The following is a 19737-nucleotide window of genomic DNA, read 5'->3' on the forward strand; positions in this document are numbered from 1 at the left end:
GCAATAAGAAACATATGGTTATTGTACTGTAAGATTTTTTGTTAAAATAAAGCCAAGAACGCTATTTTTTGTGGTCCCCCATATTTAGAAAAGTACCGAAAAGTATCGAAATACATTTCGGTACCGGTACCTTTACTAAAATATTGGTATCGTGACAACACTACTAACAGGTGTCACATGTGCAGTGCAAAAACAGACAGAATAGTGGTGCACATTGGATTAAGAATGTATTCTTGCAATGGAACCATCAATGCCTCAAGTAAAGTCTTCACTTTAATTGCTTGTTCCAGGTATTTCCACTGAGACTCAGTTTAGCGCATTTACATTTTCCTCCACAGTTGACCGTTAAATATATAAAAGTATAATTCAGTTTCTCTTATAATCCCGTCACGCAGACACACACACTCGTCTATAAAAGGCCAGGTGGTTATCTAAGATTGAAGACGACTTCAAGCACGGCACTTCATTTCTCTTCATTTCTAAGATCTCCGACAAAATCACATTTGACAATCACAGCCGCCCCTCTACCACCTTCGTACATGTCATTCTTTTACGTGCACATATTCTGAATCCCCTTGGAAACTTCTGCTGCCATACTGTACTTTCTATTTTTCCCCTTTAGTGCTGTGGCTTTTTAAAATGATTGCTTTCTCTCAGCCTCCACTTTTTGTGTCTATTTCAGGGGCAGACATGATCAACTTTGACGGACAAGGTGTCATCTCATATCGCTTCAAGGTATTGTATCGCACTATGTTTAAAGGGGTCATATCATGATTCTATTTTTCTACATTTAAAACACTTCCTTGTGGTCCACATATCTATAATGGTATTTTTTTGGTGAAAACTTAGCATACATTGTGATGATTCATTGCTCATAGTTTGTTTACGTGTTGATTCACTTGTTTAAGTTTGGTTACAGCACCCCTGTTTTGTGTTTTAGTTGCCATGACGGCGGATTGTTTTCACCTGCCTCTGATTAGTGTTCGTGATGCTCACCTGCTCCTGGGCACTAATCAGAGAGCTATCTCGCCTCATTCGGTTTGGTGCTTTTGTTTACGCAACAGTTACGTTGGATGAATTATTGCTTCCTGTTTACATGCTAAGCTTTCGCGCTAGCTAGTTCCTTTGCTCCCCATGCTATCGGCACGCGTCTTTGTTGGTATTCTGTATTTTTGTATTTGATATGATTTATGAGTAATAAATCATATTCTTACCTGCACACTTCATCCGGAGTTCCGTCTGCATCCTGGGAGAACAACCCACGTGTAAACATGCGATCTAACCGTGACATACATTTTGTTATAGAGACCTAGTTTTAAGCCATTTCATGGTTCCCTTTTAAAACAGTCCATTTTGCGAGGCGGAGCTGTTAAAATTAAATTAACCTCTCTTTACCGCGCCCCTTCATGTCCAGTAAGCATTTTCCCCCGCCCGGCATACATGTTTTGTAGTTTTCTTTTTTACTTTCTTGCTTTTATTGTGCACTTTCAACACTGATGACCGCAACCGGCCATCTGTTTTGAGTGACTTTCACCACAACACAAGATCCTAGATGATTATTGATTATAATCTCTGGAACAATCTACCACCTGACCTCCGTAACTGCGACTCTCTGCCGACCTTCCAATCTAAACTTAAAACACACCTGTTCCGTTCTGCCTACTCCATCTAACTCACCAAATACTCTTGCCCTATTTTTATTCTATTGTGTTGTTTATTTATATGCCTTGGTTTTATTGTATTTTATATAGTTGTAAAGCGACCTTGAGTTTCCTGAAAGGCGCTATGAAATTAAATGTATTATTATAATAATAATAATAATAATAGATTATTTTGTCGGAGGACGGTGACACTATTTTCTTACAGTAGAAGGCTAAGATAGCTACACAACAACGCAAGCTAACATTGCTAACATCATTCACACATTTCTTAACTACTATTATGACGTATCGTTTCATTGTCTCCTCCATTGCCATTAATAGTTGTCACCGAGCCTGCCATTAAAACAGCCACATCCGGCCCTTTGTGCATCCCTGTCTGGCCCGCGTGAGGCCAATCATAAATTACAAAATACATTTTAAAAAGTATCTATGTCGAGTGTGCAATACAACGGTGCTGCTTTTGTTTTGAAAAGCGTTATTTGTATTACTTCCGTGTGGACGTATGCACGTGCGTGATTGTGACTGAATGTGAACAGCTGCTATCACAAATTACAAAATAAAGTTGAAAAAACATCTATGTCGTGCGTGCAATACAACTGTGCTGCTTTTATTTCGAAAAGTGTTATTGATGGGCGTGTGTCCGTGTGTAACCTGTGAGTGAAGGTGCACAGCGACAAGTGATGCACGGTTTACACCCGAGACGCTAAAAAGAGAATAGTTGATGACGAATGCCGTGTTTTCAACAAGACATGGACTGCCAAGCCACGATCCCTCTAAGGTGTGCGGCTGCGCAATTGCGCACTGCTCAAGCGTCCTCTGCGCACAGCAAATATATGCCGTGCACCAAATCAAATCCCATCTGAATTCTAAACCAAATAAACACATTTATTCTGTGTAATTTTGCAATGCAACTTTGAGTGACAGTGAAAACAAGCGGCCCTAACGGTGTTCGTCAACACCGTTCAATTGAACACCGTTCAATTAGTGTAACGTCTATCAAGATGCTTCAAGGCCAGGAATTATATCGATCACTTTATTGACCAAAACTGTTTATATTAGGCCATAACCACACCAAAAACATGAGTAAAAAACTTCTATCTCAAAAAAGTAGTCATTTTCTGTCGTACAAACCAGGCCAAAACCAACTTGTCATCTGTCACCAACACGCATACCACTAAACCACCGGTGCGTTTATGGCCACACAAAGTCGGACGACTCAAACACCACACAAAGTTACACTGACTCCTCAGTCATACGTGTGCTTATTTTACTGTCATTTATTATAAATGTTAATTTATTGATATTAATCATGGAATGCTGTTACTAGAGAAAGTTACAGGAATGCACACACTTACATTTCATTGTGCAACATGAGGATGTTTAAGGGGAACTAAATGTGATCTCTGAAAGGGGTACAAATGATTTCCAAAGCAGTGCTTTTGGTATAAAGTTAAGTTAGGTTAAATGAAAGTATTATTATTATTATTATTATTATTATTATTATTATTATTATTTATCTCACGGTATATATCAAAAATAATATTGAGCAAAATTTAATTGAAATATTGTCGATGTGGCCCTCCAGCAGTGCTCGGGTTGCTCATGCGGTCCCCGGTAAAAATGAATTGCCCACCCCTGCATTAAAAGGTAGTATAGTATACCGGCGCATATTTCTGAAGCAGGACTCTTTGAAGTACATTACACAATGCACACACGAAAAGAGACTTTTTCTGAGTTGAAAGTGCATTGCCACATATTATAAAAGTTAAAAGTAAGGCACTTTCTTACTTCAGATGAGGCTACAAAGTGTGTGTGGTGACTTGTACTGGTTAAAGCAACCAACAACAGCACATTTTCATTCATTGGGTTTCATCGTCAATATTATGTTGTCGCACAGCAGGGTTCCCATAGATTTACATTGGCTGACTCACAGGGAGATGCTTGGGTAAATGTCTGCCATAAATGGATAATATGCGGATGTCACACTTGAACAAAACATCATACTTGAACTAAATTCCAAACAGACCCCTTTAAGGAAGTAGGAAAGAAGGCAAGATTGTTTTATAAATACGGTTTGATTTAACATTTTCGGGACTTATGCAGATCCCAAATATACAAGCAGGTACCATCAGGTAAAACAAGTTGCTTTAAGTGACCACTAGAATCCATCTAGGGCTGCAACAACTAATCGATTAAAATCGATTATAAAAATAGTTGGCGATTAATTTAGTCATCGATTCGTTGGATCTATGCTATGCGCATGCGCAGAGGCATTTTTTTTATTTTTTTATTTTATTTTTTATAAACCTTTACTTATAAACTGCAACATGTACAAACAGCTGAGAAACAATAATCAAAATAAGTATGGTGCCAGTGTGCTGGTTTTTTTTTCCAATAAAATACTGGAAAGGATAGAAATGTAGTTTGTCTCTTTTATCCGATATTTAATCGATTAATCGAAGTAATAATTCACAGATTAATCGAAGTAATAATCGACAGATTAATCGATTATCAAATGAATCGTTAGTTGCAGCCCTAAATCCATCCATCCATTTTCTACCGCTTGTTCCTTTCTGTCATGATCCGTGGTCCGGATCATGTTTTGTTTAGTTATATTCTGTTAGTTTTGGACTTACTTAGTTCCTGTTTAGGCTTCCTTGTTTGCTTTTGTCACCATGGAGACTTATTGTGTTCACCAGTCTCTGATTAGTGCTCGCCCACTCACCTGCTTCCCGAGCACTAATCAGAGGCATTATTTAAGTTGCCTTTGCCAGTCAGTCGGTCTGGCTTCATTGATTATGTCACAATTTTTACGTCACGTCAGTAAGTTTCCTTGTCCATGCCATAGCTTCTGCTAAATAGTAGCTCCATGTGTTTTAGGCACGATTGCCTTTTTGTTGTTGTTTGTGTTTTTGGTAGTTGAGTGATTTATGTTAATAAATCCAATCCTACCTTTACGCCTTCGTCCGGAGCCGTCTTTTGCAGGCCCATGAAAGTACAAAACCCCAAACCAGTGAAGTTGGCACGTTGTGTAATTCATAAATAAAAACAAAATACAATGATTTGCAAATCCTTTTCAACTTATATTCAATTGAATAGACTGCAAAGACAATATATTTAATGTTCGGACTGAGAAACTTGGTTTTTTTTGCAAATAATCAGTAACTTAGAATTTAATGACAGCAACACATTGCAAAAATGTTGGCACAGGGGCATTTTTACCACTGTGTTACATGGCCTTTCCTTTTAACAACACTCAGTAAATGTTTGGGAACTGAGGACACTAATTTTTTAAGCTTTTCAGGTGGAATTATTTTCCATTCTTGCTTGATGTACAGCTTAAATTGTTCAACAGTTTGTGGTATTTTAGGCTTCATAATGCGTCACACAGTTTCAACGGGCGACAGGTCTGGACTACAGGCAGGCCAGTCTAGTACCCGCACTTTTTTACTATGAAGCCATGCTGTTGTAACACGTGGCTTGGCATTGTCTTGCTGAAATAAGCAGGGGCGTCCATGATAACGTTGCTTGGATGGCAACATATGCTGCTCCAAAACCTGTATGTACCTTTCAGCATTAATGGCGCCTTCACAGATGTGTAAGTTACCCATGCCTTGGGCACTAATGCACCCCCATACCATCACAGATGCTGGCTTTTTTCACAAACATAGCAAAACATAAACAAAAAGGGTCAACAACACAAACATTTCCAAACAGTCACTTTTCTGCAGAACTATGTTGGAGAAAGTTTTCCTCTGTGTCTCTCTCAGTAACATAGTGCTGCCAACTCTGTTAACACTTAACTCTGCTGACAATGAAGTCTATTTTTGACAAGTGTCTGAAAAAACATAGCGGTGACGTTCGTTCGTCTTCAAGACATATATTTAAAAATGTACATTTTCAAAAGGTGTATTATATGATACTTTCTGAGAAGGTAGGCTTTGGTTTCATTTACAACCAGGGAATGCCTCTTCAAACAATTATCTTGCAGACATACATAGAAAGTAGGTTATACATGTGGCTGTGGAGAAAAATGCATGCAAAATTTACACCAAAGCACATCCAATTATCTAGACTACGAGGAAGTGCGAGGACTTGTTCCTTATTCAATTTTGGATATTTCCTGAAAGTTAGATGAAAATATGCCCATAAATATATCAACTATCTATAGTGGACTTACATAAACAGAGTGAACCCTCTTGGTTTGCTGCCACTATCTTTGTCACTGCTGGGCCACTACAATACACATGCAAAGAAAAAATTAAGCTGGTAATTTAACTGTGAGTTAACATGTTATGAATGATCTGGATCAGGAGCAAAATCGAATCAGTTATTCCTTATCAATTTACTTAAAGTTTCATAAAAATCTGCCCATAACTTTATTTTGCGAACAAACCAACATCAACGATTGCATAACCTACTGGCGCTAACAAAGGTGGTCTTATATTCAGGGTCTACAGATGTACACATGCAACCCAGCAGGTGGCACCAATAGACTTTCTCCGAAGCGAGTCAGAGCTTTTCTTCTTGTCACTCACACACAAACACACGGGACTTGGAGGGACTCACCCAGGTTGTGGTAATTGTTGATAGTTGATGTTGTTTTAATATACTAGTGATGAATAAAGCAGTCAACAAAAAACTGTTGAGCTGTTGAAATATATAGCATATTTTACTGTAATCTGTTAGTTATTAGACTGTTATTACAGAAGATAATTAATTAATATGGCTGCGAAACAATGATGGAACGCGCCACTCTAAAACGCAACTGACGCTGTGGTCAAAGTTGGATTTGCCACAAAACACATTTGAAGATATTCAACACGGAGACGGCGTGGCGAAGTTGGGAGAGTGGCCGTGCCAGCAATCTGAGGGTTACTGGTTCAATCCCCACCTTCTACCATCCTAGTCACGTCAGTTGTGTCCTTGAGCAAGACACTTCACCCTTGCTCCTGATGGGTCCTGGTTAGCGCCTTGCATGGCAACTCCCGCCATCAGTGCGTGAATGTGTGTGTGAATGTGGAAATAGTGTCAAAGCGCTTTGAGTTCCTTATAAAAAGGTAGAAAAGCGCTATACAAGTATAACCATTTACCATTTAACACTCTACTGCAGGGGTGTCAAACGTACGGCCCGTTTTATCCGGCCCTCGGGATGAGTTCGCTAAGTATAAAAATTAGCCAACATTTTTGAATGAAAGAAACTGCTGTTCTAAATGTGTCCATTAGATGTCGCAATAGCAATTATTTGTATATTTGCAGATTATGCAACATACGTAAAAAAAAAAATCGACATGATGTTAGTGCACCAGTCGAAGAAATTGAGCAAACTACATAAATAACATCCTGTAATTTGATTTTGATATTTTTTTATCTTGATAGATTGAAAATTAACACCAATGAGTTGACTGATGAACATTATCACATAATTTATTCAAAAAATATAAATAACGACATATAAAGAGAGAACACTATTAACCGCAACATGTAAGTGTAAAAAAAAAAAAACATTATGATTTGTACATTTTCAGAATGTACTTGTTCTATTTTTAAACAAAGAAAACAATCTGAAGCTGTCTTTATTTTTAAGTTATCGTGCCGTGATTTTACCAGTCCAGCCCACTTGGGAGTAGATTTTTCTCTGTGTGGCCCCAGTTTGACACCACTGCTCTACTGCCACCTGGCGGCCAAAGTAAATTTGTCATGTTTCATGCGTCAGGTAAACCGCGACGAATGGGGCCATATGATTCCCCTTCGTACTGTATCTTCGGTGTTGTCGTTTTTTTTTTCCATTGTTATTTTGTTTTTTGTTTTTTTTTTTTACAAAAAGAGGTCTTGCAAAAAAGGAACCATTTTTATATTTGGGTTCATAGGGCAATTTGTCAAACTGAAGGTTTGGCTGCTTGTGTCCAGGTAAAGAAGATGAAGCTCATCAAGGACGTGATCACACTGAGGTTCAAGACATCGGAGAGCGAAGGGGTGATTCTTCACGGGGAGGGCCAGCAGGGGGACTACATTACCCTGGTGCTGCGCAAAGCTAAGTTGCAGCTGCAGATCAACCTGGGTAGGCAACACTAACAACAAGTTCATGAGAAAAAAAGTGATATATTTACAGTGGCAGCATTGGTGACAGCATTTTTTCAGCATTTGCGAGTCATTTATAAAGGACCTGCAACATGTGGTTAGTCATGCTACTGTATGTCCATTACAGGCAGTAACCAGTACGGCTCCATCCTGGGTCATACCTCAGTGACCACGGGCAGCCTCCTGGATGACAATCACTGGCACTCGGTGGTGATTGAGCGCTACCGCCGGAATGTCAACTTCACCTTGGACAGACACACTCAGCACTTCAGGACCAACGGGGAGTTCGACCACCTCGACTTGGACTATGAGGTTAGTAGATATAATTACGATGATACTGTATATGTAAATAAATGTTGGCAGTCAACCAATACTGACTAAGTTAAAACCTTCAAGAGATCCAAGAGACGTTTTGTGTCATCACGTTTTTTCAAGGCAAATGACACATTTAGACTTAGACTTAGACTTCCTTTTTATTGTCATTCAAATTTGAACATTACAGTACAGATAAGAACAAAATGCTGTTGCATTAGCTCATGGTAGTGCAGGATAAAAGAGCAATAAGGTGCAGATATAAATAAATAGATTACTGTACAGATAAATATATTGCACTTTTGCATATGCATCCACAATTATGGATGTATGTTATACGGTCTTTATATTCCGTTTTTGGGGGGAATTGAGGGGATTATTATGATGCGTTCAAGAGACTTACGGCCTGAGGGAAGAAGCTGTTACAGAACCTGGAGGTTCTGCTACGGAGGCTGCGGAACCTCTTTCTAGAGTCCAGCAGTGAAAACAGTCCTTGGTGGGGGCGGGGGGGGGGAGTCTCTGCAGATTTTCTGAGCCCTGGTCAGGCAGCGGCTTTTTGCGATCTCCTGAATAGGAGGAAGAGGAGTCCTGATGATATTTTCCGCTGTCCTCCCCACTCTCTGGAGAGACTTCCAGTCTGAGGCACTGCAGGCTCCAGTCCAGACAGAGATGCTGTTGGTCAGTAGGCTCTCTATCGTGCCTCTGTAGAATGTGGTGAGATTGGGGGGAGGGAGCTGTGCTCTTTTCATCCTACGCAAAAAGTGCATGCGCTGCTGAGCTCTTTTTACAAGAGCTCCGGTGTGTAGGGACCAGGTCATATTGTCAGTTACTTGCACCCCCAGGAACTTGGTGCTGCTTACCATCTCCACTGCTGTGCCGTTGATGAATCATCAAATGTGAAAGGTACCCGTCCCTAATTGATATTAGGGCTGCAACTATTTGTTCCTAATGACAAAAAATGTCCCATTCAAATCCACCTAAATGTACAATTATTGATCTTAACAACTCTAATTCAATCAATGATGGTAACATTGTGTATGTATAACCAGCTTGGTTGGACCTACTTTATCCCATATAAAGCATGCAGCAAAATGTAACAACTTTTACTTTTACTGCCTTGCTACTGAAGTGTGTGTCGCTATGTGTGTTGAATGATATTGTGAGGTTCTGCATGTTATAATTCAGTTAGGGCTATCTAATGTTTAGAATACTGAATTGTGATTAATCGCATTTCATCCAGTTATCTCTTAATTAATCATGATTATTCACAGATTAACATTTATTTCTAATAAGTTTACCTTACACATAATTTTCAAGGTTTTAATACCATCAACTAGGGCTGCAATGCTTAGACAAATGTCGACAATAAAATGTGTCGCCGACAATTATATTTGCCGGCAATATTTGTGAAATCATTACTCATGATTTTCTGGGCGGAATTGGGTCTGCATCGCCACTCCCAAAAACATTGCCAGTGATCTGTGATACACAAGCATTTAAAGTGGAGGCATGATGTCGGACATCTGAAGGGAGGATGCATCTCAACCTTGGTAAGAGTGTTAGCTTATGCCTTCCTAGCTAGCAACAACAGTGAGACCAAGTTATGTGAAGAATACATTTAACTGTCATTTTAGCCAAAGGCAGTCAGGTAACCTTTGTCTACATCAATTTAAGTATGATTTAAAGCAGCATCAATTTGCAGTGCTGTAAAAAAGGCACAATAACAACAACACAATAATATAATGATGACACACACACACACACACACACACACACAGGCAGGCACCAATGTGGAGGTATCAATAGATGAAACTGCCAAGAGTTAAATCAATAGTCAATATACCAGCGTGCAGCTTTTTAAACATCATCACAAAATGCTTTATTTCTTTTTGAGGAAGTTAGATTTTGTGTTTTGTTGTTTGTTTTCATTACTGCTATTCTGGCGGTTTTTAATACATAAGCAAGGTTAATTGTTTGTTTTTTTAGCAATTTGCCTTTCCTTTCTTTTAAATGGACAACATTTACATTTTTGTAACAGCTGAATGAGCAGCACAGTTACATTATAGATAAATATTGTTGAATTAGTGACTTTTGTTGTTCGTAAGCACATGTCTAAAATAACTTAAACTGCATTTAGAAGTCGATGGAAAACCTAGAGCCATAAATATGTGTACCCTTTATTATCCCACCAATCAATCGGCGACTAATCGACTATCAAATAAATCATTAGATGCAGCCCTAATATCAACTAGGGATGGGTACCTTTCACATTTGATGCAGTACCAATTTTTGGTAAGTAGAAATCGATGCTGGCACTCAACAGTACAAATGTTTGGTACTTTTGATAAATATTTTGATAAATGGTATTTGTTCATTCATTAAATTTAATTGTTTTCTTGAAACAGTTGTTGTATCATTTAGAAATGAGCTAATGATAACTGGGTTTTACAGTTGTTATATCTTGTTTTCTTACAAAATTTCTGAGTCTCATTTGCAAGTATTATATAGTAAACCTTGCATGATGTTGTAATTTTAAGCATTAGATGACAGTAGTATATAGGATAAGGTGTTTCTTAGCTAGAAAGCTGGTGTTTAGTCTACAACCGGACATGACGTCAGGAGCAACAAAAGCTTTGAAATATGGCACCAATTGATGTGAATCGACAGAATTTGGTCGCTGCCTATGACAGTACCAAAATTGCTACTCAGCCCTACCATCAACATGGGACTGGACATTTTTTAACGCGCACACATTATTTGCACGTGATAAGAAAAATATTACCATTGAATAAAATGTTTTGTTATTATCACATTAACTTTGACCGCCACAGTCTTTTTGTTTTTAATAAAAGAAAACTGTGGATTCATGTAAACAAACCTTGAAAGGGTAAAAAATCCCCAAAATATAATTATTTTATATACACATACCGGATAATTGAGAATCTAAAACAAATTAAATTTACTGTACTTATAAAAAATAAAATAGAATTCTGAAATAATTAAATATAGAGAAATAGACTGAGTAAATAATTCTAAATTAATTTAAAAAATAATATTATATATAATTGTACTACGTTTTAGAAATATATTTTTGTGGGCAGGGACAAATGAATGCATATTTAAAGGCCTTTTTAAGGATTAAAATAAATTTACAATGACCTCATCTCTAATAAATTGAGTGCATATCCTAGATATGGGCTCTTGGGTTTTAGATATGCAAAGGCACAGCTCATAACTTAGGGTGTCAGCTATCTGCACAGTAAAAATGATAGTGCACAGGAAATGAGATATTGGCTTTACACTGTGCTAATATGATGCTAATCCATAACACTCACATAATTAACGTCGCTCAGTAATGGAATGCAAGGAGTTTGCACAATAATAATACTTACAGCAGGAAATTGATTTTCTTCGGAAAGTGGTATGGAAATGCGTAATGTAATAACATGCTTACTTGGTGTTGTGTAGTTTGTGTGTGCATATAAATGTATACGTGTGTGACTGTTTTGATGTATGAGGGGCCGTTAGGGACATTATTCAGAATTACCTCTTACATACATAACTGAAATGCTCTCACATAAACAACTGAAATATGTTTCTTTTATACACACTACTGAAACACTCTTATAAACACTACTGAAATGCTCTTACATACACTACTGAAATGCTCTCACATAAACAACTGAAATCTTTTTCTCTCACACACCCTACTGAAACACTCTTATAAACACTACTGAAATGCTCTTACATATACTACTGAAACACTCTTATAAACACTACTGAAACACTCTTATAAACACTACTGAAATACTCTTACATACACTACTGAAACACTCTTATAAACACTACTGAAACACTCTTATAAACACTACTGAAATACTCTTACATACACTACTGAAACACTCTTACATACACTACTGAAACACTCTTATAAACACTACTGAAATACTCTTACATACACTACTGAAACACTCTTACATACACTACTGAAACACTCTTATAAACACTACTGAAACACTCTTATAAACACTACTGAAACATTCTTACATACACTACTGAAACACTCTTATAAACACTACTGAAACATTCTTACATACACTACTGAAATGTTTTCGTCTCACGCACACACACACACCTGGAATTATTTTTCACTAGTATGTATAAACGGATTTCACCTGTGTGTGTGTGTGCTTTTTACACGTGTGTGTAAGGGACCACAATTTCAGTATTATGTGTGCAAAGATTTCAGTTATGTGTATGAGCGCATCTTACCATTGTGTATACGAGCATTTTACCACTATGTGTAAGAGCATGTTACTAGTGTGTGTGAGCGATGTTGCATTCCGGTTCCGGTATAATCCCCGCCCCTTTTCAGAGAAGTTTATTTTAATTTTTTTTAAAGCCAAGTTGTGGGCAAAATGTCTGCCGACAAGCAGCTTAACCGAGGCGGGAGCTCCACTTCATACTTTGAGGGCTTCAGCGGAGAATATAAGAACACTTTCAATGCAACAAGGGTCGGACTGCCGCCATGGGTCTCCCCCGCAGGACGCGGCACCTGAGCGGCCACACAGCGGTGCCTTTCTCCTCCCGACAGACAAGCAGCCTGGAGCACTCGTTCCATTGCGAGTTTGCACCGCACACATGCAACGTTTCAGTTCATGGACATCGGGGCAAAAGGAGGAAAAGGTAATTAGACATTATTTATTTCTAAATGATTTGTTGAATCACACGAAATGTAAGACAACATGGCATTGTAGTGAGCTACAATGGTAACATGTCGAAATGTGAGTCACGTCGTGTTACGTCAGTAGCTAATCATATACTAATGATAATGGATTGCATTTATTTAGCGCTTATCATCGACTAGATAAGGGGTCCCCAAACTACGGCCCGCGGGCCGGTTACGGCCCTCCAAAGTCCAACATCCGGCCCGCTGGAAAAAAAAAAAAATTGCATTATTATTTTCAATCTGTCTTTTCTAATCTAATCCATTTTTTGGTGTTCCCTAGCCGCTCAGGCAAATCATATTGTCTACAAATGCATTTCCCTGTATGACGTATATTGTCTTAGCTGTTTTCATGTGATCTGATTGTTACATTCTTATTTCAGAGTCACCACACAGCTGCATGACCATTTCAACAAGGACGGAATAAACAACCTCTGGATTCATGGAACTTCTCTGCACACAAATATATTAATTGGAATATTCAATACATTTCTCCTAAACATATTAAAAAAATTTTTTTTTTTCTCAAAAAAGGTTCCCTTTGCCTTATTATTTATATACTTTTCAATGCTTCTTGTAGTCAGACAATAGATATTGTTTGTCTAAAATTATAGTTTAAGTTAATGTGTTAATATTTACACCTAGCCCCTAACCTAAATACAATAATCATAAGACAAAAAAATTGTGTATCACAAGCGTTTGGGACAAGTTTGGGGAGATTTTGACAAAGTGTGTGTGGTGGTGGGGGCTGGATGACATTACTAGTCAGAACATAAAATAACTTAAAAACATCAACCGTAGAAACATAAATGTTCACAGCACAAACGTATTGCGGTGTTATTCTGATATTTGCAATAATAAAGTGGGCAACTTCATACAGGTCTGTATAACAGGTTCCTTATTTATTTATTTTTTACAAAATGTTTAAACAAAATGTTAATTTGCAGAATACACTGCACAAGTGAAGAAAACATTTTAACAAACCTTATTATTCCCATGTTGTCCACTGAATAAAGTGCAGAATTGAAGTGAAAATGTCTATTCCATAGTTGCCATCATTTTCAAGTGGGTTCACTTGTTGAAAAATGTTCATTGTTGTCTCATTAATGTTTACATCTATGTCTGGAATTACACACTGACAAGTATTGAAAGGATATGAATAATGAGACATAAGGAACCTTTCTGAGCCAAAAAAGGTTGTTTTCAACACACTGTTGAAAATAATATTCACAATGTTTCTATGTGAAATTTATTGAATATTCCAATTAATATATTTGTGTGCAGAGAAGTTCCATGAATCCAGAGGTTGTTTATTCCGTCCTTGTTGAAATGGTCATGCAGCTGTGTGGTGACTCTGAAATAAGACTGTAACAATCAGATCACATGAAAACAGCTAAGACAATATACGTCATACAGGGAAATGCATTTGTAGACAATATGATTTGCCTGAGCGGCTAGGGAACACCAAAAAATGGATTAGATTAGAAAAGACAGATTGAAAATAATAATAAAAAAAAAATTGTTTTTCCCAGCGGGCCGGATGTTGGACTTTGGAGGGCCGTAACCGGCCCGTTGGCCGTAGTTTGGGGACCCCTTATCTAGTCGATGATAAGCGCTAAATAAATGCAATCCATTATCATTAGTATATGATTAGCTACTGACGTAAAAAGCGACGTGACTCACATTTCGACATGTTACCATTGTAGCTCACTACAATGCCATGTTGTCTTACATTTCGTGTGATTCAACAATCATTTAGAAATGAATAATGTCTAATTACCTTTTCCTCCTTTTGCCCCGATGTCCATGAACTGAAACGTTGCATGTGTGCGGTGCAAACTCGCAATGGAACGAGTGCTCCAGGCGGCGGCTGTCGGGAGGAGAAAGGCACCGCTGTGTGGCCGCTCAGGTGCCGCGTCCTGCGGGGGAGACCCATGGCGGCAGCCCGACCCTTGTTGCATTGAAAGTGTTATTATATTCTCCGCTGAAGCCCTCAAATTATGAAGTGGAGCTCCCGCCTCGGTTAAGCTGCTTGTCGGCAGACATTTTGTCCACAACTTGGCTTTAAAAAAAATAAAAATAAACTTGTCTGAAAAGGGGCGGGGATTATACCGGAACCGGAATGCAACATCGCTCACACACACTAGTAAGATGCTCTTACACATAGTGGTAAAATACTCGTATACACAATGGTAAGATGCGCTCATACACATAACTGAAATCTTTGCACACGTACTACTGAAATTGTTGTCCCTTACACACACGTGTAAAAAGCACACACACACACAGGTGAAATCCGTTTATACATACTAGTGAAAAATAATTCCAGGTGTGTGTGTGTGTGCGTGAGACAAAAACATTTCAGTGGTGTTTATAAGAGTGTTCCAGTAGTGTATGTAAGAGTGTTCCAGTAGTGTTTAAAGAGTGTTTCAGTAGTGTTTATAAGAGTGTTTCAGTAGTGTTTATAAGAGTGTTTCAGTTGTGTTTATAAGAGTGTTTCAGTAGTGTATGTAAGAGTATTTCAGTAGTGTTTATAAGAGTGTTTCAGTAGTGTATGTAAGAGTGTTTCAGTAGTGTATGTAAGAGTGTTTCAGTAGTGTATGTAAGAGTATTTCAGTAGTGTTTATAAGAGTGTTTCAGTAGTGTTTATAAGAGTGTTTCAGTAGTGTATGTAAGAGTATTTCAGTAGTGTTTATAAGAATGTTTCAGTAGTGTTTATACGAGTGTTTCAGTAGTATATGTAAGAGCATTTCAGTAATGTTTATAAGAGTGTTTCAGTAGGGTGTGTGAGAGAAAAAGATTTCAGTTGTTTATGTGAGAGCATTTCAGTAGTGTATGTAAGAGCATTTCATTAGTGTTTATAAGAGTGTTTCAGTAGTGTGTATAAAAGAAAAAGATTTCAGTTGTTTATGTGAGAGCATTTCAGTAGTGTATGTAAGAGGTAATTCTGAATAATGTCCCTAACGGCCCCTCATATTGATGTGTGTGCATACCTGTATGTGTTTGTGTGACCTCCGTCGGACACAGAGAATGCAGGTAGGACAATTAAAGTGAAACTGTTCAATTAAAGAGATCCTCAGTCAGGGAAATCGACACAACAAAGTGGGTTTGTGTGCACACTGGAACTTCTGCTGCTTCAATTTAAGCCTTGTGACTAAATATCCGGCTTTATTTGTGTCCATCCGTGGCGGTAATTACAAGGACTACTGCGCATCCTTCAAATAAAAAACTGAAGATATGTGCGAGGGTGGAAAAATGTGCCATTGAGTTTCCATCTGTTTGAGGTTTATGGCCATCCCCCCAGCTTCTTCAAAGATGTCAATTTATTAGCATCAACCTTTTTACCTCTGGGCTCCGAACCGCCATCAGTTTCTTTAACTGGCTTGTTCCATCGCACCAGCTGTCACATTGTCTTTAACCATTTACTATTTACTTTCCACACTCCACTGAACGGCACGTAGACAATGACACCCAATCCTGGAACCAAATCAATCAATCAATCAATCAATGTTTATTTATATAGCCCTAAATCACAAGTGTCTCAAAGGGCTGATCAAAGATCATGTGTTTATAATTGACGTTGTAAAGGGTTAGGTAAACTTTCTAGAGTGGGAAATTTAGTTGAGGAAATCTAAAACATGTCATTATATTAACACCCATCCATTCATTTTCTACCGCTTGTAACACTTTCCAACTTAATTACAATGAATGATATCAACTTGACATTTTTTTGCAATGTATAAACTGATTAAGTTAATGATACACGTTGTGTTCAAGTCACATGCATGCAAACAGTTCCGGTTTATTTGTGAATAGGGGAGGTTTCCTGATATGATTATTAATATTAAATATAAGTCTGCTCCTTAATGTGGACAAGACCAAGAAGCTGGTCATCGACTTCAAGAAGAGAATGACCCCTGTGGAGCCCATCAATATCCAGGGCCGGGAGGTGGCACTAGTTGGGCAGTACAAGTACCCAGGAGTCCACTTGAACAGCAGACTGGACTGGAAAGACAACAGCAAAGCTGTTTACAAGAAAGGCATGAGCAGACTCTTTTTCCTGAGGAAGCTTAGGTCTCTTCTTGTGTGCAGCAAGCTGTTGGAGATCTTTTATCAGTCTGTTGTGACCAGTGCCATGTACTTTGCAGTTGTTTGTTGAGGGAGCAGCACCAGCAAAAGGGACTTAAACCGGATTGACAAACTGATCCGGAAAGCCGGCCAAACTATTTGCACGCAGTTGGAGGTGTTTGTGTCAGTGAGGGACAGGAAGACACTGAACAAACTGCTCGCCATCATGGACAATCCTGCCCACCCACTCCACCAGACAATTGAGGGACAGCGGAGTTCATACTCCAACAGACTCCCGCAGCTTAGTTCCCACAGTGTTCGATTCAAGAACTCCTTCATTGCGCACTCCATCAAGCTGAATATACACTCACCATACAGCAATAGAGGATATCTGCCTATTACCTGACCGCTTCTATGTTAGCTACCTCTCTTTATTTATAATGTATATTTTCTGCTGGATCTACTCTCTATTTTCTGCTGCAGCTGTTACATATACTGTAATAGTGTACATGGTAATTGTTATATATTGTATATATAATATAAAAATACAATATAATAAAATAATATATCAGTATATATTATATACTGTATATATAATATGTAAATATTACATATGTTATATTTTATATTGCTACTATTGTACATTTTTTGTCTACTTTATACCTGCATTATCCTTTCCATCCTTACAGTTTCCATCCTTTGTAACTGAGCTACTGTGTGGAAGAATTTCCCTTGTGGATCATTAAAGTTTGTCAAAGTCTAAGTCCGATATCACCTATTATCGGATGATATCGGTTAGCGTCTAAAATATCTGATACAAGCAGTCTTGCAGCATGTTTACTTGTGCAAAGCTGGACAGCCAGTAAACATCTAAAAGTTCTCCAATGAACACTCAAGGTTGGTCTTTCTTTGTATTTTATTGAAGTCATTTATAAAAGGTAAACATGGTAGGCCAAACGCTACCAAGAGCTAGCGGTTGCACACTAGCTAAGCACACAATAGCACACAAGCTCGACATACGTGTCCTTAATTGAACAATATTGAAGTGAAGTGAATTATATTTATATAGTGCTTTTCTCTAATGAATCAAGGCGTTTTACATAGTGAAACCTATTATCCAAGTTACATTTAAACCAGTGTGAGTGGCACTGGGAGCAGGTGGGTAATGTGCCTTGCCCAAGGACACAACAACAGTGGCTAGGATGGCGGAAGCGGGGATCAAACTTGGAACCCTCAAGTTGCTGGCACGGCCGCTCTACTAACTGAGCCACGCCACCCGATACTGCAGTCTAAAATACCACAATTGTCAACATAAACAATTATCAAATAATTACAGTTGCATATGATTGTTCTTACACATACAAAGACTCCAGGCATATTAGAAAGTATCCAGTAACAAACGTGTCCGCATAATTCAACACCCTGCGTCATCAACATGGTTTAATACATTATTGTGACTGCTAGGTGTTATCAAAACACAAATTAAAACTCCACTTCAAAAGCATAAATGTCATAATTTGTGTGTTTTTAATACCTATACCAATGTTCACTGAGTAATTTCACCCAATCAAGCCGTTTCCAACATTCCACAAAGTAATAAAAGCATGTACTATGATACCTCCTCATATTGTATCAGATTAATTCTCGGTATCGGCTGATACTCAAGCCTCCAATATTGATATCATGTCCGAAGTGAAAAATGTGTATCCGGACACCCGCAAATTACAAAAACACACTTGGGCTACACACACAATGAAGGAGAGAGCTAATTGGAGGAAACAAAGGTTAGGTTCAACTTAGGACAAAAATGAGCACACGGGGAACAAAACACAGGTTAATCAGAGACAGGTCATGACAGAAATGTTCTATTATTTAAATGTAACAATATTCATGACTTTTGGTTTTACACCTACAAAATTGGCTAAAATGCGAACACTTAGCATGCTAGTTAGCACTTAGCATGCCAACAAAGTACCGTATTTTTCGGAGTATAAGTCGCTCCAGAGTTTAAGTCGCACTGGCCGAAAATGCATAATAAAGAAGGAAAAAAACATATAAGTGGCATTTTTTGGGGACATTTATTTGATAAAACCCAACACCAAGAATAGACATTTGAAAGGCAATTTAAAATAAATAAAGAATAGTGAACAACAGGCTGAATAAGTGTACGTTATATGACGCATAAATAACCATCTGAGAATGTGCCTGGTATGTTAACTTAACATATTATGGTAAGAATAATTCAAATAACTATAACATATAGAACATGCTATACGTTTACCAAACAATCTGTCAGTCCTAATCGCTAAATCCGATGAAATCTTATACGTCTAGTCTCTTACGTGAATGAGCTAAATAATATTATTTGACATTTTACGGTAATGTGTTAATAATTTCACACATAAGTCGCTCCTGAGTATAAGTCACACCCCCGGCCAAACTATGAAAAAAACTGCGACTTATAGTCCGAAAAATACGGTAACGGCAAGTAACAACATCCGTGACTTTTAGTTTTATACTGACAAAATTGGCTAAAATGCAGAGTAACTTGACTTTCTTGTATACTTACCAAATTGGTAAAACTGTTAACATTTAGCATGCTAATTACCTGTTAGCATGCTATCAAAATAATGGCAAATAGCAGCATCCATGACTCTCATTTTGTTTCTACCTACAAAATGGGCAAAAAATACTAACATTTATTTAGCATGCGGGAATCTTGCATTTTGACTTTGGAAAAGGAATTTGATTCTGCAGTACACCAAAATCAAGAAATATAATTCAAACTCTGTGTGCTTCAATTCGATTTGGAATTTTAATTCTAATTCCTGTATACAACCTACATTTTTGAAGTGGAATTTAATTTTGGGAGAAATTCTCAATTAAATT

The 19737-nt window shown here is 37.9% G+C and overlaps 1 protein-coding gene across 1 annotated transcript in view; it reads left to right on the top strand.

The window, feature by feature from the left end:
- Positions 1-19737, top strand: part of cntnap2a (contactin associated protein 2a) — a 541273-nt gene that overhangs the window by 116782 nt on the left and 404754 nt on the right. The window contains exons 4-6 of the mRNA XM_062021878.1: positions 683-735; positions 7572-7722; positions 7870-8054. Coding sequence (XP_061877862.1) covers positions 683-735; positions 7572-7722; positions 7870-8054 — 389 coding nt within the window. The remainder of the gene's footprint in view (positions 1-682; positions 736-7571; positions 7723-7869; positions 8055-19737) is intronic.

This window comes from Entelurus aequoreus, linkage group LG15 (assembly GCF_033978785.1).
Source record: "Entelurus aequoreus isolate RoL-2023_Sb linkage group LG15, RoL_Eaeq_v1.1, whole genome shotgun sequence".
NCBI classification, from domain to species: domain Eukaryota; kingdom Metazoa; phylum Chordata; class Actinopteri; order Syngnathiformes; family Syngnathidae; genus Entelurus; species Entelurus aequoreus.